Source organism: Desmodus rotundus, chromosome 6 (genome assembly GCF_022682495.2).
Source record: "Desmodus rotundus isolate HL8 chromosome 6, HLdesRot8A.1, whole genome shotgun sequence".
In the NCBI taxonomy this organism is placed as follows: Eukaryota; Metazoa; Chordata; class Mammalia; order Chiroptera; family Phyllostomidae; genus Desmodus; species Desmodus rotundus.
The window spans coordinates 101,794,896-101,818,737 of record NC_071392.1 but is presented as its reverse complement, the minus strand read 5'-3'; the positions used below and the strand labels follow the sequence as shown (position 1 = coordinate 101,818,737).

The 23,842-nt window shown below is 53.2% G+C and overlaps 1 protein-coding gene across 1 annotated transcript; it reads right to left on the bottom strand.

Annotated features, from left to right (window-relative positions):
- Positions 1–785: 785 nt before the first annotated feature.
- PEDS1 (plasmanylethanolamine desaturase 1) lies at positions 786–23,802 on the bottom strand. The gene is made up of 6 exons (XM_024559299.4): positions 23,583–23,802; positions 15,438–15,557; positions 7,101–7,192; positions 5,795–5,939; positions 4,252–4,464; positions 786–2,233 (listed from the first exon to the last, which is right to left on the bottom strand). The coding sequence occupies exons 1-6, from the start codon at positions 23,704–23,706 to the stop codon at positions 2,112–2,114; spliced, it is 816 nt and encodes a 271-aa protein (XP_024415067.2). The 5' UTR covers positions 23,707–23,802; the 3' UTR covers positions 786–2,111.
- Positions 23,803–23,842: the final 40 nt, after the last annotated feature.

The following is a 23,842-nucleotide window of genomic DNA, read 5'->3' as shown; positions in this document are numbered from 1 at the left end:
CTCGGAGAAAAACAAGAGCTAGTCAGAGACCAAGTTCTGATGAGTCATGTAGGCCCCTGAGTCCTGCCAAACCTTAAGTCAAAACCACCTCTGAATTTTTCAGTTATATGAACTTACAGAATTATTTTTGCTTGTTTTATATAACTTGAGTAGATGAATTCTAATACTTCTTTGTGGTCCCTTCAGTCACAAATCAAGTCTAGCAGTGGACAAACTTTAAGGAAAATGAAGTTGCGGGTCACATTTTTAAAAAAGTGCTTCATCTGTGACCTTTCTTTTTTGTCATTTCTCTGTCCTCAACAGACTTTTTCTTCTAATAATGGGGACACTCTAGCCCAGACTAGACATTGACTGTGATACCTGCAGTGTTCGCCACTGAATCCCAGTGCTGGGCACAAAGGAGGTGCCTTATGATTATTTGTTCAGTGAATAAATGAACAAGGTACTCACTTGTCGCAAGTGTCTCCCCACTCGCCGCAGCCTGTGAGGGTCTGTATAACAAGTCCCCACTTTTCCAACCCCACCTTCCCCTTGCTCACTTCAGTCCAATCACACTGTCACTTAAAAACCCCAAGCTTGTTCCAGCCTCAGGTCCTTTGCACTTGCTGTCCCTCGAGAGTCCTCTTTCCCCAGTTCTCACCCCAGCTGGCTCTATCTCCACCTCCAGGTCTCAGCTCAAATGTCACCTCCTCAGGCCCTCCTAGGCCACGCTGCCCCACTCTGCTTTTCCAGTGTGGTTCCATGCTGCTTGATTTTCTTTACAAATCAACATCTGAATGCCCATATGCATTTATGTATGTTTATTCTCCCTTTCCCCAGGGGGTCATCTCCACTGGGGTAAGTCCTTGTTGGTTTGTTCACTGCTGAGCCCCAGGGCCCAGGTCAGGGCCTGGTACACACTAGTTGCCAGTAAGCATTTGCTGAAGGAATGCGCTAATAGGGATCAGCCTTCATTACTCTATCATCGTGATATCTTGCAAAGGATCATTCCTTACCAAATCGCGAGTCCCCTCCAAGAGTCCCCTCCAAGTGTTCGGAGCAGATATCACCATTCATTAACTGTCTCAGGTGACAGGGCCTCCACCCTGAGCCCGGGGTTGCCGGGATGCTGGGAACAGGTTGGGGTGGCACCTCACCCTCCAGACTCCTTACCCCGCCTTCCCCAGCCAACCAGGAAACACGAGGCTGCTGAGGTTAAGTAGACTCTTGCTGCTTTGTTATAAATATATTATGTACATCCAAAACATGACATTAAAATATTACTCCGTGTTACAGAAAAGATATTAAGGCTTTCTATTATTTACATTAAACAAGCAAGCACCTTTAAAAAAAAAAACAAAACAAGAAAAGCCCCATTCTTCCTTCTCTGACTACCCCCGCTGGAGTGAGCGCTGAGTCCCATTACAAGTGATTAAGACCCACTGCAGGGGCTGGGCCCTGTGAAGTCATCCTTCATTCATTTAGAAACATCCGCTCTGGCTGGAACCATGTGGGCTGATGGGGGAGGGGGGTCCAGACTTGGGTAGGGGATTCTGGCCTCTTCTGGCCGCTCCCCCTCAGACCCTTGCTGCACTTTGCCATCTGTGAATGGACAGGCTGGGCCGGGGGTGTCCACCAAGGCCTTTCTTTGGGGTCAGTTTGCAGAGCTATGGCAGGGCAATGCTCCAGGGACACTCAGGTGTGCCTGGGGGCTCCTAGACCACTGCAGGCAGACAAAGAGGGACAAATAAGACAACTTAGTCACCCCAATGCCAGCCATGCTGAAGGGCTGCCCAGTGGGGCTAGGGGAGGTTGCAGTGTAGGGAGTGGGGGTGAGCTTTCCCTCTACCAAAAGGGCTCCTTTTTCTGCAGAGTCAGGCTTGGCAGATAGAGCAGCTCAGGTGGCTAGGGAGGGGCCAAGGAAAGAAAACGGGAGGGGAAAAAAAAGGAAATTAAAAATCAGTGGCTCAAGTATTCTGTGTCACAAAGGGTGGGCTGGGGGTGCCCAGGCCCAGCCCAGGAGGCATCCTCTCCACCTGGAGGGGCCAGCGCGAGGAAGGCTGGAATTTGGCAGATGGCTTCGGTTTGGGGAGGCTGGGGAAGGTTGGCAACAAGGCGGCAGGCTGGAGGAGTTATTTGATCTTCTGGGCCCATTTCATGTCATCTGCCCGAGGCTTCTCACCCGTCAGGCCCTGGATGAGGTCCTCTAGGCGGCGCCAGAAGCCCACCTTCTCCAGAGGGTAGTTGAGCCAGCCTGCAGTGGAAACAGAGCACCAGGGGGTTGAATGGCACAGCAGTAGTTGAGGGAATACAGGGAGAGAGCTGGTCCTGCCTGGGGCAGAAACTACAGGGAGTGGGTCTGCGGAGGAGAAGGGACAAGGAGTGATCAAAGAATCTGGGAGGGGGGCCACCCACCAATGGGCTCAGGGGCTGCTCAGACAAGCCTTCATACCCTCACTCATTCACTTTCTTACTGAGCATTTACTGTGTGCTGGTATGGTGGCTGTTTCTTATCACTTGGCTCAAATGCCACCTCTCCCAGGAAGCCTTCCCTGACCACCACTTAAACTGTACTCCATGCCTGTCACGCCCCCCTTTTATTTCTTTATAGCCTTTATGATAATGTAACTATTGTCATTAATTCAGCACTTTCCTGGTTTTTTAAATTGGCTTTTCTCCCCAACCCCCAACTAGAATGTTAGCTCTGAAGAGCAGAACCTCATGTTCTTTCACTGTTGATGCCCAAGTGCCTCAAATGGTGCCTAGCGCATAGTAGATGTTTAATACACATTGCTCACAATCTTATTTCCTATCTGTATTACAGTTTCCCATCCAAACCAGGCAGATACTATCAGTAGCCTCCTTTCCACATGAGAAGACTGAGACCTAGAAGGGTGCTTCCCAGTTAATAGGTGGCCAAACCAAGATGGGTCCCAGGCGTGGCTGAGCAGTTAACTGAACTCCTACACAGCCTAAATTCTAGCCCCTCCACCTGCTCTCAAAGACCATGACTTTAGGATGCGCAAAAAATATTTTTTGTGGCTCTTAGTTCTGCCTTCAGAAAAACAAAACAACCCCCTCAAAACAAAACCCCAGTAGCTTACTGGGTACCTACTATGTGCTAAGCACTTTGCACCTGCCCTGTGCCATTCACACCCTAGCCCTGCGAAGGTGGAATGTGCAGGAAGTGGCTGCAGCCCCATTTTGTGGACGAGAAACATGAGATTCGGAGAGGCCAGAGTCTTCTACAGGCACATGTGGAGGACATAACAGTTGAACCTGAGTTGGCCTGACCTGACAGCAGTTTATATACTTAACCTTGAGAGACACCCAGCTGGTCCTGGCAAACCTGCGCACCTGACCTCTCCGGCACCACCCCAGTACCAATGGCATATGTGCCTCCTCACTGTTCCTCAGCCAGACTCCAGGCATCTCTCTGCCTCAGGACATTTGTACTTGATGTTCCCTTTGCTGGGCCCGATCCTTCCCCACTTATCTGCAAGGTCCCTCCTGCATTTATTCCAGCTTTCTGACCTCCGTATATGAACAGCCACTCTCTGCCCTTCACCCTGCTTTGTTTTCCCCCCACAGGATTTCTCAAACCTGGACTTTGTCATCTTTCTTATCGCTTTGCCCCGGAGCCCTCCACTCCAGCCACACTGGCCTCCTTGCTGCCCTTCACACAAATCCGAGGGCCCCTGCCTCGGGGCCTCCGCACCCACTCACTGTCCCTGCTACCTACAGTGCTCTTCTTTCAGATCTGTGTGACTTTCTCCCTCAGCTCAAATGTCTCCTGCTCAGTGAGACCTTCCCTTGACTACCCTATTTAAAAGGCAAAGCTCCCCATTTCCTTCACAGCAGTTAGCACTATCAGATGTAGTACTTACTTACTGTCTGGAATATCCCCTATTAGAATGTAAATGCCTTGAAGGCAGGACTTTCGCTCAGTACTGTTTAGTGCTGTGTCTTATGTCCAGAGCAGTGCCTGGCACATAGTAGGTGCTTAATAAATATTTGCTAGGTAAATGGGTGGTTGGAATTATAACTCTATGAGGCGGGGAGGGTGGTTTCTGTCTTGTTTACAACTGTGTCCTTAGCACCTAAAAGAGTGCCTGGCACATAGTAGGTGCTCAATAAATGTGTTCTGAGAGAACATTCCTACAGGGCAAGGACTATATGACCTCCCACAGTGACATGTGCCCTTCTGACCCGGAGGATGGAGTGATCCTGAGGGGTAGGGGTGGCCTATTCCATGCCGCCCTACAGCCGCACCTGTGGTGATGCAGAAGTAGGTCTCGTGGGGAGAGACGTGGTGGATGCGGTGGTGCTTACGTGGCAGGATGACATGCCAGTCCTGCAGGAGGGTGACCCAGCGTGGCAGCCCAAAGTACGTGTGTGACCACTTGTGGATCTGGTTAGTGAAGGTGCAGAAGATGATCAGGCAGAAGATGAAGCATTCCCAGGGGTACCGCTGCTCCAGGGCTTCTGCAGGGTGGGGAGAGGGGGGTACCCACAGGGCCCACATAATTGTCACATGGGGTGGGGACTGACCACCAGCCTGGCCTTCACCACCTGCCCGGGGAAGCTCCCCTCCCAGGCTAGTACCCAAGTGCCAGCCTCCCACGTGGCCTCGGGCGGGCTCAGACTCCCCTCTGCTCAGTGAGCACAGGTGCTAGTTAAGGACATGGGCTCTGGGGTCGTAGCGCTGGGTTCGGGTCCCTGCCATGACGTTTCTTGGCTGACCCATGAGTCTGGGTCAGCAGCTGCCTCTTGATATCCTAGCTTCCTCATCAATAAAATGGGAGTAAGTCTGCACCTAGGTTCCCTAGAAACACAGCCTGAGACAAGGATTCGGGTGCATGTGATTTACCGGGGGGGGGGGGGGGGGGGGAGTGAGGGGAGTCCTCTCCTGAAAAACACCTGAGGGAGTGAGGGAAGCAGTACAGGGGCAGCACTAAGCACAGATGGGGTAGTGGGGTCTTGCCTTAGCCGGATCCTGGCGGGAGGCAGGGATGGATCTCCGGAGCGTTAATGGCTCCAGAGTCAGTCCCACTCAGAACTGAGGGGCTGGTCTTTTGTAGGCGTTTCTGTGACTGGCTTCGGGCTTACACCCAGGGGAGAGATGGGACCTGCCCTGGCACTTCTCAGAAGGGGCAGCTGGGAGACACTGCTCACAGCGGCCAGGGAGGGCCCCACCCTTTGGGAAGCGGATGTGGGTGGGACTCCACAGCTCCCACTGCCCATCACATGTACCCACGGGGGGTGTCTCTAAGGATCAACAGGGTGTCGAGTTGTTAGAACAAGAGCAGGAAAGGAAGGACTCATTCCCCACCTGACAGACAAGGTGCAGAGAGGTGAAGTGACCTGCTTTGGGACATGTTCCCTCTCTAAAATAGGTAGGGCAGAGATCTGAACCCGGGGCTGCTTGAGTTCACAGCTGATACTCTGTCCATTAAGCCGGCGCAGCAAAACCAGAAGCCCGCAGGGCCGGGCAGGGGATACAAATGAGCGAGGGGGCTGGGGGCAGGACAGCAGGGGGTGTGGGGGCTGTGGAGCACTGGGGATTGTGCGCCCCGTCTAAAGGCCACAGCCGCAGCTCCGCTCCAGCCCAGTGAAGAGGCCAAGTGTGAACAAGAACCCAGGGTGGCCAGGCTGAATTGTTTGAGAGAAGCTGGAAACAGAGCTTTATGTCAAACACCCCAATTTTACACGAAGGTAGCTAAAAATATTTTCATAGCCTTGTGAGGGGCCAACATGTACACAAGCCATGGGGGGCTCATGGGGGCAGGGAGGGGTGTTCGTCCCCGCTGCTCACCGGGGCTCTGGGTGCGGAACGTATAGGCCATGTTCAACAGGGGCAGCAGTGTCACCAGGCAGTTATCTCCATTGGTCTCGATGAAGTCATGACGCGTGATGGCCGTCGGGTCGATGTGGTGCTCCCGGAACGGTCGGATGAAAGCCTGGGTAGGACGGGGGTGAGAGTGGGCATGGCTCTGGCCAGTCAGCCCACAGTGGCCAGCCACCCCCTCCCCCCCCTCCCAGCCTGCACACACTTAATCCAAGCTCGCCTCCTTGGCTTTGAGATGCTGGAACATTCCATCATGCCACTGACAGAGATCACACCCAGCCTTCAGCGTCTAGGTCTAGTAGCTCTAGCAGAAGACAGGTCGAAATGACCTGGCTGGGACCTTGGGCTGTGAGGAGTCTTGGAGACAATCTCTGCCCTTCTTCCCCATCCCAAGACAGCTGAGGAGGCCCTCACAGTGACAGGCAGGACCTTTCATTTCTTCCCAGCATCTAAGTCCTTCCTTCTGGTAATCCGCTCCCCGTCTTCTCTTAGAATTATTCTGATGGGGTTAACCCCACCATTCCCTAGTTAAGAGTGAGCATGTGACTCCAGCTTGGCCCCTCAGAGCATTCCTTCCCTCTGGCCGCAGTGACTGGCCGAGGGATGGGCATGTGACCCACGCTGGGCCAATGGGAGTGAGCCATAGGATCTTAGCTCTAACTCTGGGAAAGGAAGTTCTCCTCCCACTGGGGGTGGCTGCTGAGCTGGGAGAATGAAATTCTAGGAAGATGGGAGCCAGCATGGCCACCTTACCAGGGGGAAAACTTACAAGAGGGTGAAGCCAACAGAGAGGAAGGCAGAGACAGACACTGAGAGAGACTGAAAAGATTATGTATGGTCTGTCTGTCCTGCAGGACCCAGCCATGCCTTAATTTTCAGGCTCTACTCCTGAAAGTTTTAGTACACGAATCAGTATCTTTGCCTGGTTAAGCCAGTTTGTATTGCATTTTCTATAACTTACAACCTAAAAGGTCTGACTGGTACAAGATCAAGTTCAATGAAAACAAATAAACAGACAAGTGAGGCACAGCAGGGCAGGCAAAGGAGAACAAGAAGTGGCCCTAAAGTCAAAGGGCTCTGGTGAGGTGGACACATATCAAAGCTCTCAAAAAAACTCCAGGGGAGTCCCGTTCTAGTCCCGGAAGAGGGGCATGTAGGTCAGGCTGGAAGGGCGGTTTCCATCTTTCAGATGGAGAGACAGAGGCTCAGACATCAGAGAGCCTGACCTCCTTCCAGAGGAGACTGGCTAGGCTGGGTCAAGATACGCACGCACCTTCCCCACGATGGGCAGCTCCACGGAACCCCACGTGTCGGCTCCCCAGTGCACCAGGCCAGACAAGAAGTCAGCAATGAGAGCCCCTGCAACTGTGCACAAGAACAGGGTGAGTGGTGGGCAAGGGGCACAGGGACACACGAGGGGCATCTCCCCACCTGCCCACCCCAAACCAGGGAGTCACGCATGCACTCAGTGGCTTGCTTGCTCTTTCACTCATTTGTTAGGGGAAAAGCTGTCCCTTCTCTACTTGGGATACTTTCATTTCTGTGAATGGAGCCTCAGGCATAATACTCCTGGCCTCCATCTGGATCTGTCCCTTTACTTGTTCTGCCCTAGGGGAGATGCAGGGACTGGAGGGAATAAACTGGGCTTGCTCAGATCAGCTCAACACTTCTCTATTAGGAACTGACTGTCCCCTGCTCTGACCCTCAAAAGCCCTTCGTAGGGAAGCCCACTCTGCTAGAGCATGGCCAGTGACTAGGTGGAATTGTCCTTCTAGAGTTCGGTGTCAGGAAAAGTACCTTAGCTGCAGATGGACACCATGCTCCCCAATCCTACCCAACTTTGATCAACAATCAATGTGATAATCTGGCATGTAGCAGCCTTTTCCTTGTCTTTGTTCCCAACTGGTTCAGAACTGGAGTGGGGTCCTTTTACAGGATTCAGTATGAGGGTTCAGTGTGACACAGAGGTCAAGAGCTGTTAGACCTGGACTTAAATTCCAGCTGTTGCTCACTAGCTGTGTGATGCTGGGCATGTTACTTAACCTCTCTGGGCCCAAGTTTCCTCTCAATAGATGGGAATGATGATGCTTAAAAAAAATAGCAGCTCCCATTTATTGAGCACTTTCTTAATGTCAGATGCAAGTGCTTTACATGCCTGAGTTCCATAAATTCTCATTACCTGTTAGAAGCTGGTCCCATTTTTATTCTCACTTTACAGAGAAGGAAACAGGTTTAGAGAACAGAAGTAACTAGACCAAGGGGGCATACAAGAAGCGGACCTGCCTCGGGGTCCAATTCTAACACAGCAGGATGCACCATCACCTTGTACACATGGGGGAACTGAGACAGAGAGGCGAGCACCTTCTAAAGTAACACCCCAGTGCCATCCCCCATCACACTGCCCTCTTGCCGCATCTCAGCCTTCTGGGTGCGTTCCCTTGCATGTCTCTGGGTCTTCGCATCTGCTTTTCCCTCTGCCTGGACCGTTCTTGCCCAAGATGTACCACAGCTCACTCCTTCACTTCCTCCAGGTCTTTATTCAAAGTCCTCCAGGAACACCTGATCTAAAATTGGACCCACTGCCACCTTCCAGCATTTGCCACCTCCTGTCTCCTTGGGCTTCATCTTCTTTCTTTACTGGGTCCCTCACAGGAATGTCAGGCCCACAAAGGCAGGGATTTTAGTCTTGCTAATGGCTGTATCCCTGTTCCTGGCATTAATCTGGGGCTCAGTAAATACTCATCGAACCAATTGATGTAAATACTAAGTACAGTGCTCGGTGCACAGTAAGTCCTTAATACGCATTGTAACTGTAACTTGGTCATGTAGTCCGTCAAACAGCCGTCTGTGGTGCGGGACCTGTGCGGTGCGCCACGCTCTAGGGCCAGACATGCCTCAGACCACGAGCTCCCTGTCTGGGGCAAAGTGACAGGAGGCGGGAAAAGCTATAAAACGTGGCAGGAAACAAACACAGTTTCCAGTGATGGTAAGTGTAGCCCACGCGACTTCAGGCAAGCTCTTTCCCTCCCCCTCCCCAGACTCTGTTTGTGTGACCTTGTTGTTCAAGGCCCAGCCATTTCAAGGTTCCCTGAGTTCTGCTAGGGCCCTCTGCCCCTTGATGACAAGAGGCCAGGGCACTGGGGCACTGTGAAGGCTGCTGAAAAGTCCCCAGGGGCCTCCCTAGAGAATGGGGGTTATGAGCGAGGGGGTAAGAGAGGGCATGCAAGCCACTATGGACAGGCAGTTCTGATGCTCGAGCCCATGTTAAGGGATAGCCGAGAATAAAGACTTCCTAGAGGCCCTGGGTCCTCCACCCTGTGGGTACAAAACAGGGAACAGATGGTGGGAGCAGGGGAGATGCAGCTCTGTGCAGGCACCTGCAAGTTCTTGGTGACAAGGACAGGTGGGCAGGTGAGGACAAGCACCACCTCCTGGAATGCGGAAGCTGAAGGATAAGCTGTAGGGTGACACTGCCCAAGTTGGGCCCTCTGGGCCTGTGTACCCAGGGCCCCACCCAGGGCTGGGCAGCCCTTCTCCCCAGTGACAATGCTGGGAGAATGGACTCAGGTAAGAGTGTGGGAAGCCAGGCAGGCAGAAGCCAACGGCTGTTACACTTGCTGTTCCCCCAGCTGTCTCCCCTAAAGTTCCCCGAGTGGCTGGCTCCTCCTCAGCCTTCTAGTTCAGGGCAAACATCACCCAAATCCCCCGGGGAAAGCCAGCTTCCCCCCTCGGTCAGGTGCTCCTGGTCACATCTCTGTGCTTAATTTATCTCGTGGCACTTGTCACCGCCTGAGATGGTGTCACATATTATCCCCACTTCTTGGGTGAGGAAAGGGGCTCTGAGAAGTTGATCTCCACCCCACCGTTCCATGGCGTGGAAGTGGCAGCCATAGGATGGGAAAAGGTGGGTCTCTCTGCCTCTAACACCAGCACCCTTTCATGCCCTGAAACTGTATCTCGGTAGGTCCAGGGGCGTTAACAGAGCTCCTACGGCACAGCACAGGGTGCTCTATACTCCCTACCTTGTGTCTACCGAGAGGGACAAGAGGTGAGGTAGCCAAGAGTTAAGGTGAATCTAGGTCCAGAATCGGGGGCCTCCTCTCTTGCTACCATATGGCTGCGTGACCCTCTGGGCCTCAGCATCTTCACTTGCACAGTAGGGGGTCAGCTGAGGGGCCTCTGGAGGCTCTGTCCCGGCCGCTCTGGCAATGCCTCTAAATGCTGCCCACACGCAAAGGCGGCCTCCCAGGGGGTGACCTGGTGCTTCCTAACTTTTCACCCCTCTTCCATGCAACCACTGATCTGCTTCTTATCCTAGATTGGTTTTGCTTATTCTAGAATGCCACTTAAATGGATTCATATAGTATGTGCTCTTTTGGGTCTAGCTTCCTTCACTAACATAATGCTTCTGGAGTCATCTGTGTAGCTGATGTAGCAGCAACTTCATCATTTATTGCTGAGCTGTATTCCGCAGTCCGGATGTACCACAGCGTGTCTATCCATTTCGCTGCTGGCCCTCTGGCTTGTTCTCAGGTAGGGCTGTTCTGACCCACCTTCCGTGAAAGCACTCATATACAGGCCTTCGTGTAGACAGATGCCCTCGTTTCCTTTGGGTAAAGATGTCAGCTATTTGTTTATTTAGTGTTTTTTTTTTTAAGATTTTATTTATTTATTTTTAGAGAGAGGGGAAGGAACAATGAAAGAGAGGGAGAGAAACATTGATGTGTGAGAGATACACCGACTGGCTGCCTCTCACACACCCCCTACTGGGGCCCTGGCCTGCAACCCAGGCACCTGCCCTGACTGGAAACGGAACAGGTGATTTCTTGGTTCACAGGCCGGCACTCAGTCCACTGAGCCACACCAGCCAGGGCTATTTAGTTTTTTTACTTGACATCTATTGGGCACTTCAGGTAGCAGGCCCTATGTCAGCACCTTAAATGTTTTATCTCTTTTAATACCTACACCACACCAAGGCCGGTCCTAAGCTGGTTACACATCTTATCTCCGTAGCTGCCCTAAGCATTTAATCCTTATAGAGGACAGAAATAGCAACAGAAACAATACAGATGGTCCCCGACTTACAACGGTTCAACCTATGGCTTTTCAACTTTAGGATAGCACGAAAGCAATACACATAATCGCATATGGTATTTAACAGCGTATTATAAAGTAAGCTTTGGGCGTTGATGTTGCCCAATGGTGGGCTAACGTTAAGTGTTCCAAGCATGTTCAAGGATGGCTAGGCTAAGCCATGGTGTTCAGTAGGTTAGTCGTATTAAATGCATTTTTGACTTCCAATATTTTACCAGGATATAACCCCATCCTAAATCAAAGAGCATCTGTACTAGAAGAATCGACGTTTGTGGTATTGGTTAACATGGGAGCACTTCCTGCCTGCCTGACCCATGCAGAAGGTGTTAAAAAGTGCATCATTGGGGGTCACAGCTCCCCACACCTTACATATGGGCTGTGCGCTCAGTGCCTTCCAGAGAGAGTGCAGGATGGAAGGGGCAGGGGGTAACTTTGCAGTGGAGGAAGCTGGCGAACGCTACCTGGGCAGGGGGTCACACTGACAGTACGCACCCTTGCTAGGATGTGATGAAAATGCCCCTTCCCCTCTGAGCTCTTCCTCTGCAAAACATGTAACTCAGTCTAAGGAGAGCACCACACTCCAGCACAGGGGCATGCAATGAAATGCCCGTCCTCCTCAGAACTGTCAAGGTCACCAAAAAATGTGAGGAACTGTCACAGCCAAGAGGAGCCTAAAGGGACACGACAACCAAACGTGATGGGGAGTCCTGAGTGGGACCCTGGAACAGGAAGAGGACATCAGGTAAAACCACGGCACAGTGGACACGCTGCAGGCTTTGGTTCATAATAATGCAACATAATAGTGTTCATAATACTGGAACACTAATTATAGTCGACACGCGATACTGATGCAAGATATAAGATGCTAATGACAGGTGAGACTGGGGGCAGGGGTGTATGGGAACTCTGTACTATCTACTCATTTTCTGTAAATCTGTTCCAAAACTAATGTCTGAAAAGTTGTGGATCACGTCACTTCATGCCTACTGGGATGGGCCCTACCCCATCCCGAGGGAGGAGGAAATGAGACTCGGGGGTGGGGACTGGCCAGGGCCGCACAGCGGCTGGACCATCAGGGCTCCGAGCGCCTGTGGTGAGGTGTTTGGGACGGCACTGAGCCCTCACGTCCGAGTGTGGGAATGCGGGTTTTAGTGGTACTCACTTCACCTAACTAAAATCGAGTTAATTAATAAGACGGGCGAGTGCAGGTCCCCAGGACGGCGAGTGTTCCCCAAAGGTAGCTATAGCTAGTAGTGTCAATATTGCTCCCCTCTCCGTGCCTCGGTGTTGTCAGTCTTGTCACCTGTTAAAGGACCAGCAGGTAAAGGACCCGGCCTTTTCAGGCTGCCGAGCAGGGAGAGGTGTTCGCTTGGATGGAGGTCAGGAACTATATTGGGAGAGAATGAGCTCTCCCCTCCTTCTGGGAGAAAATGGCTCTGGGATCCCTGGGCCCCAGGCTGTTTTTAGACTCCATGCCTGCGGCCTGAAGCTGCTTTCATGGGGACAGCGGTGGCAGAGGCGGGCACACAGAAGCTTCTTTGTCCCAGCCTGTGGCAGTGGCTGGCAGACGGCTCACCCTGGGGACTGCTTCAACCGGACTGCCTCAGGTCTGCAAGGCACTGAGGCGGGGCAGGGAATGGGGGATGACTTAGCTCCAGGCTACCCTGACTCACTGGGTGACCTGAGACAATCCATGAGCCTCTTGGGTGGGGGGCACCACTTCCTCACAGGTCATTCAGCGGGGACTTCTTTGTCCCTGCCCAACTCACGGCCTGTTGTGGAGCCTGAGACAGAGCGGACACTGCTGAGGGCTGGTCCACAGGGTCCTGGGCCAAACACTGGCTTTCTGCCCAGATCACATGGAGACACTCCACCTGACTGGTCACCAAAACTCCTACTCTCTCTTTCAAGGGCCAACTCACAAGCCCCACACCACCTTTGGAATAAAAACCCTGGCCTCCTCTCTATTCCCTGAAGCACTGGGCACACGCCAACCTCAGGGCCTTTGCACCTGCTGTTCCTGTTGCCTGGACCACCCCTCCCAGAGATGTCTGCCAGGTGCCCTCCCTTACCTCTACACAAATGTCACTCATACAGAGAAACCTCCCCTGACCTCTCCCATCTTCCCTGCCTACGCCCTTATTTTGATCACGTGGCATTGTGCCACCTGTCTGCATTTATTAACCGTGCGCCTTTTCACACTTCTGCCTCCCCTGATTTCAGAGGCCTTTGCAGAGGTCTTGGGACCTCTGGGGAAATAATGCTGGTGGGGGGTGGGTGCGTAGGCTGGCACCGTGCCCTGCCTCCTGCCTCCTGCGTGTTAACACACAAATCAGGCAGCTACTTAGACTGATTAGGGACTGTGTCAACACTGCTATCACGGGACTGTCTGCTCTTATCAGCCTGAAGGCAAAGGTAAGAGATTGGGAAGCTGGAATCAGATGTGCTGGCCTGTCTGCAGTGTCTTGAGCCCAAGGCTGGAAGCCGCCTGGTCCCAGCCATGGAAGGGACTGGTGACCTGCCTGGGATGTCCACTGTCCTGGTTCACACAACACACACTTAGGCCTGGAGGCTACTGATCCTTTGCCCCAGCTGGGCCTGCTGCCTACTGTCTCCTCCCAATGATAACGTGGAGAGCGGGGCAGGTCTGAAAGAAAATTTGACCCCAGGCTCTGCTGCTGCCTGGGCGGGGAGCGGGTGGGGCGGGCCACTCAGAGGACGGTGATCAGACCCTTCTTGCTAGGTTGCCACCAAGAGTTAAAAGTGCCCATCCTGGGGCCTGGCACACAGTAGGCGCTCAGGAAATATCCACAGACCACCGAGGCCCTGGCCCTGGTGAGTGGTATGCTGGATGGTGACCCCTCCCTACCTCTCGTCGGTCACTGGTCCTCTCAGCAGTTATGCACACCTACATTTTGCCCTCGCGTTAGCCCTAGGAGGCAGGTACTGTGAACAGTGTCACTTAAAATATGTGGAAAATGAGGCTCAGAGATGCAATGACACTTGCCCAAGGCCACACAGCCAAGACATGGTAGAGCTGGGACTGAACCCAGGTCTGCAGGGGCCTGCTCGTAACCACCCCAGATGGGGCAGTAGGCTCACACTGTCTGCATTACTGCCCTTGAATGAGAGGTTGGCAGTGGAGGCCCCTCTCACCCCTGGGCAGAGGGAGCACGTCTGGCTCCTGGGGGTGGGGCCCAGGCTCCCCAGCACAGGATGTGTTCATCCCCCTTCCCTCCAGCTGGCCTGGCTGGCCCCCTAGCACATGCCCCCCCCCTCCCCCCCAGACCCAGATGGCTTATTTAGCTGGCCTGAGCACCACTGGCTTAAGCGGCCAGAATGCTTTTAATGAGAGTGTGGGAGCTGAACACTAGGAATGGAGACAGTGAATTAAGAAGTATGTTGTGCTTCTGGTTTGAGATGTGACTCTGAGCCAGGCCCTTCTCTGAGCCTCAGCTTACTCATCTGAAAAATAATGCGGGTAACTGTAGTGTCTGCCTCCCAGGCTGTGATCGGTGAGGGCTGACTGGGGAAAACTACTCAGAAGGTACTAGTAAGTTGCAGGGTGCCCCTTTATTCATTAAGTATTTACCGCACACCTACTGTGTGTCAGGCCTTGTGCTTGGGGCTGGGGACATAGCAGGGAACAGAGAAAAATCTCTACTCTTAGGAAGCTGACATTTGAGTAGAGGAAACATATAATAAACAGAAAAGAAATATATTGTAAAAAAAATAGGGTGGGGGGATAGTGTATGACAGGGCTGCCATTTTTAGGGATAACTGGGGGTGGGCGACTCCCAGGGGAGGTGACCTCTGAGCAGAGAACTGCATGAGGTAGTGAGCTATGCAGGTATCTACAGGAAGTGTTCCGGGCACAGGGGAAAGCACGTGCAAAGGCCCTGGGTTAGGAGTGGGTCCAGCACAGGCACTGGTGAGTGAGGAGGCCAGTGTGGCGGGAACTGCGGGAGCCAGAGAAGAGTGGAGGGAGATGAGGTCTGAGGAGGACTGGGGGCGGGGCTGTGCTGAGGAGTTGGTGTTTCATTCAAAGTGTACAGAGGAGACAGGGGAGTGGCAAGACCTGACTGAGGTTCTAACAGGATCCCTCTGGCTGTGTGTGGAGAATGGAGGCGAAGGAGGAAGTGGGGAGACCAGGGAGGAGGCTCCTCCGAGAGCCCAGTAGGGAGAGGATGGTAGCTGAACCAGAGGGGGGCAGTGGAGGGAAAGAGTAACGGTTGGATTCTGGATACAGTTTGAAAACGGAGCCGAGAACATTAGCTGATGCTTTGGATGTGGAACGTGAAAGAGAGCAGCTGAGGATGACACCCAGGTTTTTGGCCCAAGGGACAGGAAAGACACAGATGCCACTGACTGAGATGAGAGGCGGAGTTCCCAGAGCACACACACCCACACATGTATACATGCATACAAGTTGCTATCAGAGAGAGGGGCACAGACTCGAGGTGCGTCCCTGGCCCCCGTGGAAACAGGGGCAGGGGGCAGAGCCACAGGCACTCACCGACACCCAGCATTACGAGGGGCGTGTGCTCCCAGCGGGCCAGCAGCAGGAGGTGGACCAAGTTGTAGGCCACGAGGCTGAAGCACAGGACCACGCAGCACCACTCCTGGAAGCGCTTGCCTGCGGGGAGAGAAAGGAGAGGTGAGTGTATAGGGCAGCTTCTAATTCTCAAACACAGCCAGAAATCAGGACGTGGGAGTGAAATCTCTTTAAATGTTGCCACGTATTTTTAATAAGCACACGAGCCTGCACAAGCTGGGACTCAGTGCAGCTTTGTGTGAGGTGTCAAACCACTGAAATAACTTGTGTCCATGGCCTGGGGATCAGCCAAATGAATGTGGTCCACAGTATCTCTGTAGCTAGGAAAAAGCCAGGGTGTGCATATGTTAGCATATCCAGGACATATTGGTAAGTGCAAAGAGCAGCCATTTATGCAAAAAACAAACCAAAAAACCCCACGTGGGTGACACAGAATGTGTGACAAGGCCCCTAAGAAAATTGTTTTCCCAGGCAGCCGGTCCCAAGGGCATGAAAGACCCTTAATGATAATAATTTTCTTATTGTTAGTGTTTGGATCTACTGAGCAGTTACTGTGTGCCAGGAGCCAGCTGAGGTGATGCTATTTTGCAAATGAGACATGTGAGAATCACAGTGGTTCCAAGGAAGCAACCCAGGGCCACCCAGCTAGTCTGCTACAGACCAGGACCCTGGGGCCAGAGGGTCTGGCTCCTGAGACCCTGCTTTTACCTGACCTGCTGTCCTTGGTCCCTCCCTATCACCCTTATGGCCTTGGCCACATTCTGGGACGGGAGCACCTTAAACAACAAGGCCAGGCAGGCCCCTGTGAGTGATTAACCACCAAAGGGGCCAGGGCATGTAAGGATGTTTCCTCCACACACACACACACACACACAAAAAAAAAAAACCAAAGAAAAAAGAAAGATTCCTCCTGCATCCGTCCTCTACTCTCTTTAGTGCTTTCTATGTGCTGTTTCCTTCACCACTCTGCATCAGGCTGACTTTGGCACTGCCCTTGAAAATCTTGACCTGGGACCTCTGCCTCCAGGAAGCCATCCACGATTCCTCCTCTGACCTCCGGGCTCCCCCATCATGGGGTCCATCACATGGGACTGTCACTACTTGTATAACGTCCGCCTTCCCCTACCCCAGTGTGAATTCAGGAGGCCTAGGACTGTGTCTGGTTTGCTCACCAGGCCCCTGGCACACAGTAGGTGCTCAATAAATGCTTGTGGAATAAAATTCCCAATGATGATCCTAAGGGACAAACTGCCAGGCTTTATCTCTGGGCGTCACACCCCCAAGCACTTGAGAAGAAAACACGTCATTGTTCCTGGTAGGGAAAGAGGCTCAGAGAGGGAGAAGGGGCCTCGTCCCGGCAACACAACAGCAAGCTGTGCCCGGAGCCAGACTCCAAATAGCGGCCCTCTCCTGGCCCCGAGAAAAGACCGAGACTCAGAGTGGGGAAGGGACATTTCCAGGGTCTCATTCCCTTGGTCCCTTCTCACATGGATGAAGACACTGAAGTAGCAAGGACTCCAATAGGGGTCACAGAGCAGCAGAAGAGGGCCCAGAACTCCTCTCTTCCTGCTTTGCAGTTGTTTCCTGTGGGCTGTGCATACCCCAGCAGCCCCCCAGCTAAGGTCACTGTGATCTGGCTCCACAGGGCCTTCCCCGTCTGGTTCCTCTTTGTGGCCCAGGCCTGGGGCTCAGAAGCAGGAAGCCTGGGGAGGGGAGTCAGCGGGGGGTAAGAGACAGGTGATTCCGCAATGCCAGTAATAATGGATGACACCCACTGAGGCCTACCACAGCTGGGGTGCCGGGGTTACCCCGCATTGGAGATGCCACGGACCCACAACCTCTGGCATATTTTGTTCTCAGGTAAAAAAAAAAAAAAAAAAAAAAATTAGCTACATACACACAGTCACATAAAATTCTATTTCCTGTTTCCCTTGAGAACACAGGACTGGCCACTCTAGGGCCTGAGCAGCAGTGGCTGCTCCCATCAGAAGGGAGCAAGAGCTCCCAGTTCACCTTGGTCCCCTCCACTACTGGTGGCCTCATACTGGGTGGCTCCTTTGGTGGCAGTCCGGGCCAGGTCCCTGCAGTTATCCAAGTTTTTAAGCCCGAGGCACAGTCTCTCATTCAATTCTCAGTCCTTCCAGGTAGGAACTGTGTGACCCCAATTCCCAGATGAGGAAACTGAGGTTCAGTGGGTAAAAATGAAGAGGTGGGATTTAAAAAAAAAATCCTGAACTCACAGATGGGAGACACAATATCCTGGATGTTCAGGGCTGCCCGAATTCCAAACATTGATCAGCTCTCCCCCATGCCATGGAGAATGTCCCTGAAATCTGAATATACGAGGTCTGCCCAGAAGGCATCCAGCCATATAATATGAAAAAGAGACATTTACTGAACAAGATACAAGAAACACTATTTGTAGCACAATGACGCCTCAGTCCCTTTCAAAGCAGGCACCTTCGGACCTCACACAGTTCTCCCATTCACCATTAGCTGCCCCACTGTATTTTCCTGAATCTCATCAAAGGTCTGAAATCTCTTCCCTTTCAAAGGTGATTTTAGTTTTGGGAAAAGCCAGAAGTTGCAGGGCGCCAAATCTGGGCTGTAGTGGGGCTGAGTCACCCGGGTGATTTGATGTTTCTCCAAAAAACTCTGCACAAGACGTGATGCATGAGCGGATGTGTTGTGATGAAGCTGCCAATCACCAGTTGCCCATAGCTGCAGCCTTCTGAATCATCCAAATAGTTTCCACAGAGGAAATGTTCAAGCTTAATGCAAAATCTGATGCAGATTCATTGCTCTACTAGCTAAGTCATTTTGAATGTGATGGCCACACAGTACACATGCTCACTCAACAGCATCTACTGTCCCCACTGACTAGTACAGTGAAGTCGTCATTGTTCATGCATGCGCATTCCAGTCCACTCTGCTCGGCTGTCAGGCTACATTGATGTCATGTAAACTGTTCTTGTTATATTAACAATGGCTGGACTTTCTCTGGACAGACCTTGTATTCCCATCTAAACTCTCTTTGGCCCTGGCATCTGGATTCTTTTTCAGACCAAAGGCCTCAATTTTGACCTATAAAATGTATCTGCAATAATGAATGGCCTTCATTAAGTGCCTCCTACCTGCCAGGTACAATGCTAGGAGTAACCTCAGCTGACCCTCACCATACACCGTGGACCTCTGCCCCCACCCTTCAGAGGAAGTGACTAGGCCTGGAAAGATGAAGTGACTCGTCCAAAGTCAGCTGAGAGTCGCCTAAGTCGCATCAGGGACAGTCAGCCCAGCAGGGCCTGCATGGTCATGTGGTCTAAATGCTCTCACTCTACAGACTGGTAGACTGGAGGCTGGGGAGGAGAAGGGCTTTGCTAGGACACAAGAGCTCGGGCTGCCCCTGGCAGAGAGCTGGGGCCTTGCTTTCTTGAGCCACCCCTGGCCTGGCCATGGCCCATGATCTGAGCTGCTCATAGCAGTGACTACCGGTTGGCTTGGGGAGGGGCCGGATTGTGTGTGGTGGTTGTGGAGGGCTGTGAGGTTCAGGGGAGGCCAGGAGCCAGGCCTCGGCCCACTCTGCTTTCCTGGGGGCAGGCTGCAGCCAGAGGCTTGGCACCAGGCCCAAATCTTCTAATTCAGTCAGACAAGCTCTGAATAACCTGTACTTCTGATGGCCTTGGGCCTCTTGGAGACCCTTGGCCTCAGGAACGTGTAGATAGGAGGTAGGTAGGGAGAAGGCAGGGAACAGAGAGACAGAGAGACTGGTATGAGAGAGAACAGGGATCGAGACACAGAGATGAGAAACAGAGGCAGAAGAGAAAAGCAGACAGACGGGGAGAGTAGAGGGAGACATAATAAAAGAGAAACAGCATGGCCAGAGGGAAGGAGAGACAAAGAAATGGAGAAAGAACAGACTGAGGGAGGCAGAGAGAAAGCTGGGTCCAGAGTGTGGCAGGGACCAGGCCTGGCCAGGGAAGGGGCCCAAGCCTCTGTCCTCTGGCTTCAGTCAGGCCCATTTGGGGGACTGAACCCAGGCTCAGCTCTGGGACTACAGGCCAGGACTTCCGCTCAGTGCCCCGACCCCCTCTACCTCTCCACTAACCCAGTACTAATCCGTGTTCTCCAGGGTGGGGGGTATCTGTAGTTAGCCGGGGGCAGGTGAACAGCTTATTCTAGATACCCCTCAGGATCCACCGCTGGAGCCCAGGGCCCCTGAAGAACTGGCATACCCATAGGCAGGCCTCAGCGGACACCTGCCTCACCTGTTGGCTTGCCCAGGAGGCCAGAAGAGGCCTGCCACGCCTGCCAGGCCCTTTGCAAATCCTGGCACCCGGCACAGGGCAACTGCTGCTATGAAACCCAAATCCAGAGTGGGGCAGACAATGGGACTCTCTGGCTCCTGGCGCCAGCAGGGCTCCTGGTCCAGACACTTGGGGCCCATGGGACTGGGCTGAGGCTCCCTCTGCCCCAGGCCTCGCTGATCAGATGACTCACCCAGCTCCCAGCAGACACGAGGCCCACTCTCTCTGCTCCGCTGACCTGGAACATTTGTCCCCTGCCCGCACGCCCACCTTGGGCTGGCTCACTCCCACAGTGAAGACTAAGAACACGGAACCTAGAGTGCCCGCCACCAGAGTTCTGGTCCTGGCACTGCTAACTGGCTGTGTGATCGTGGGCAGGTCACCATTCTTTGCTAAGCCTCAGGAAATGTCGTCAAGGTGGAGGGGGTACTTGCAAAGCGCTCGCCCTTGAGGAAAACCAAATGGATGCAATACCTGGCCTAGCCAACTTCCCCTCTGGTGAGGACAGGTCCAAGCCCAAACCAGGTAGGACAAGTGTAGGAAGAAGCAAGACGTTCTTCTCCATGAGGAGGCTACAGGGGGAGGGAGGGGGGTGGCGGGAGATCTCAGCTTCCTTTCCTATAAATGGAGTCAATGCCAAGGTGCTCCTCGGACAACTGTAGTGCGGAGGACATGAGAGCATGTGAAGAAAATGCCCAGCACATGGCAGGGCTCAATAAATTTCCTCTGCCTTGTTATTGCTGCCACCTGTCACAGTGCCAACCCACCACTGGCCCAGGAATCTCAAGACTCTAGTCCTGCCCAGACTGGTGTGGTTCAGTGGGTTGGGCATCATTCCACGGAACTAAAGGTCACTGGTTCGATTCCCAGTCAGGGAACATACCAGGGTTGTAGGCCAGGTCCCCAGTTAGGGGTATGCAAGAGGCAACCGATCGATGTTTCTCTTGCACATTGTTATTTCTCTTCTGCTCTTTCTCCTTCACTTCCCCTCTCTCTAAAATAAATAAATAAATAAAATCTTAAAAGAAAAAGAATCTACTCCTGCAACCCAGAACCAATTCCTGCTCTCCCTTCACTCACTCTGCTCCAGCCCACAAGCTTCCTTGCTGTTCTGCAGACACTTCAGGTATGCTCCTACCTCAGGGCCTTTGCACTTGCTGTGTCCCTGGTCTGGACTAATCCTTCCTCAAATATCTTCATGCCTCCCTCTCTTCAGGTCTCTGTTCAAATGTCACCTGCTCAGAGAGGCCTTAACTGTCTCCTCTAAAATGCCACCCCCCCCCCCAATATTTCATTTCCCCTTTTTCTGTCTATATATTTGTCCTACTGGGCAAGCGAGGTATTTCACCTCTGTATTGGACTTACTAAAATGCCAGTCCCATTTTTTCCTGTCTCGTTCATCACTTTGCCACCAGGATCTAGAACAGGGATTAGGACAAAGTTGCTTAATATGTAGTGAGCCTGGTTGCTCATTTTATAGGTCAGGCCCAGAGAGGTTAAGGTATTTCCTCAAGGCCACACAGGAAAGGCAGAGACGGAAAAGCCTATGAAATTTGGAAAAGCTAGTGTGGCCAGTTGCCTCCCTCCACTCCTCACACCTCAGCTAACCGGGAGGTGTTAGACCTGGACTACAGGTTTGGGAGACCAGGACGCTGTCTGTAGCCTCAGATCCCAGCATGGCTATTCTTCAGAGAGTGAGGGGCCCTTGGGGAGCCCAGAACTAGACGAAGATGCCATCATGGTGAAATGGGGAGATGGGGTCCTTAGGGGAGACTCGAAATGCTCAGGTATGATTTGGCTGAAAGCAGGTAGAGGTTACTACAGTGGGCAGGGCTGGGCAGCAAAGGAGGAGGCCTTTGAATCCTTACCCTCAATTCTCAGGTGCTGAGTCTGAAGACCAGAGAAGTGAAGCAGCTTACTCCAAGATTCACAGGAAAGGGCAGACTACTGGGTTAGCATAGGGAGCACCTATTGGATGCCAGGCACTGTATCGAAGCGGATGATCTCATTTCCTATTCCCAATGGCACCAAAGAACAAATAAGATTTACCTTGTACCCATATTAGAGGTGAGGAAACTGAGGCTTAAAAGAGGGAAAATGGCACCCTGGCTGGTGTGGCTCCGTGGACTGAGCACCAGCCTGTGAACTGAAAGGTTGCTGGTTCAATTCCCAGTCAGGGCACATGGCTGGGTTGCAGGCCAGGTCCCCAGCTGGGGGTGTGAAAGAGGCAACCAATCTATGTTTCTCCTCTCTCTAAAAAATAAATAAAATCTCAAAAAAAAAAAAAGAGAGAGAGAGAGAGAGAGAGAGAGAGAAGGAAAATGGCTTGGTCCAGGTCACACGCCTAGGTAGCAGAGTCAGGATGCCAAGCCCAGGCTGCCCCAGGAAGTGCAGGAGTTAGTCCATAGGCTGGGTGTTTTGGGAAAAGGCTGAAGAAGCCATGACAGCATGGGCCAGGTGCCTAAGTCAGGTCAGAAAAAAAATCACAGCCAGAGTATGGAATTACAGGTCCAGAAAGGTCTCTGGTGATCCTCCATGAGAATGCAGATGGCCCCGTTATGGCAGAGAGAGTATGCAAAGCCAGGCCAGTCAAGCCAGAGGTGGTAGTGGACCTGTGCCCACCCCAGGCTAGGGCCGTGCACAGTGGCAACCGTTAAGATGTCAGAATGTCTGACAGACAGACAAAGCTTGGTGTGATGACCATGTTCAGCAGAGCCTCTGACAGCTTCCAGTCACCTGACTCTGGAGTCCTCAAAGGCACTTCCTTAAGGCCTGGGGACACTTGGCCTTCTTGGGGCCAGGCAACGAGATTCCTGGGGCTCAGGAGGAAGTCAGAGAAGGGGTTGGGGGTTGGTGTTTGCCAGAGCACAAAAGGTAGGCACGGTGGTAAGAAGCTATGGGCTTTGGCCTGAGGGCAGAATGGGAGCAAGGGTCTCTAAGTTGTGGTCTGGTCTGGGGAGGATGGGGACTCCACATCTAAGTCCCAATGGAGGGGCTAATATATCCACACGGGTAAGGGGCAAGGGGTAGAGTTATGGCTTGTGTTGGGAGGAGTTTAACCTGGAGGATTTGTAATGCCCTCCCAATTGGGAATTCCGGAATACTAAGTGAGGGGCTGAGGGCTCACTGCAGGGAGTTGTTGTGGGGGTGGGGTGAGGAGAGTGATGGAGGGGAGGGATGGAATGGTAGTTTGTAGTTTCAGCCTCTGAAACGAACTAGGATGGAGGCTTGGGGGAAGGGCATCTGGAACTCTGGGTAGCTGGAGGCCCCTGAATTGGGGTGCTAGATTTAGGGGTTGAGGTCACTGTTTCCAGCCCAAGGCCGTAGGATGTGTATTCCGAATCTGGGGAACCCGGGATGGGGTGTGACTTTTAGGGGGCCCGAGCGGTGCATGTAGCTGAGGAGCGCCCTCCTGCCTGTAATGGGTTCTGGGGTTGGGGGGGGTCCCTAAGTCCAACAGCGCTCTTTGCAACCGCGGGTGCCCCGGGGCTAGGATCCAAATCTGGGAGTGCGATGGGAGCTCTTTTGTAGTCCCCGGAACTGATATTGCAGTTCCTTTATATGGGGAGTCTTGGCATCCAGAAATCCCAGGGGCTGGGTATCTGGCTCGGGCTTGGAGTGGCGCTGGGATGGGGTCCCCAAACTTGGGGGCACTATTTGCAAACAGAAGCCGAGGCCGGAGTTCTACATCAGGGCCTGGGGCTGGGGTTCCGATCTGAGAACCCGGGGTCGCTGTCCGCAGCCCGGGCTGGAGACTGCAGGCCCGGGGGAAGGTTGGGGGGGGGGGGCGCAATGGTCCTACCTGGCGAGTAGAGAGCGGCCAGCTCGCGGGCCCCGGCGTGCTGCGCGCCCCAGCGCCGGCAATACGTTGCTTCGTCCTCGTCCAGCTCCGGCTGCTGGCCCGCCCAGTCCTCGGTGCCCGCCATGGCCACTGGCCCGGCCCCGCGGGTGCGCTCTGCTGGGAGCGGCGGCAGCGGCTGCAGGGCCGCGGGACCGCGGCGCTATCACGCCGCCCAATGACCGCCCAGCGCCGGGGGTGGCGGCGGCGCCGCCGGGGGCCTC

Bases quoted from the DNA above. Each gene is read 5' to 3' on its own strand.
- PEDS1 (XM_024559299.4), bottom strand. From the start codon at position 23,706: ATGGCGGGCACCGAGGACTGGGCGGGCCAGCAGCCGGAGCTGGACGAG. The intron at 15,558-23,582 runs GTAGGACCATTG...CTCTCCCCGCAG, and splicing joins GGCCGCTCTCTACTCGCCAG to GCAAGCGCTTCCAGGAGTGG. The intron at 4,465-5,794 runs GTGAGCAGCGGG...CCCACCCTGCAG, and splicing joins GTTCCGCACCCAGAGCCCCG to AAGCCCTGGAGCAGCGGTAC.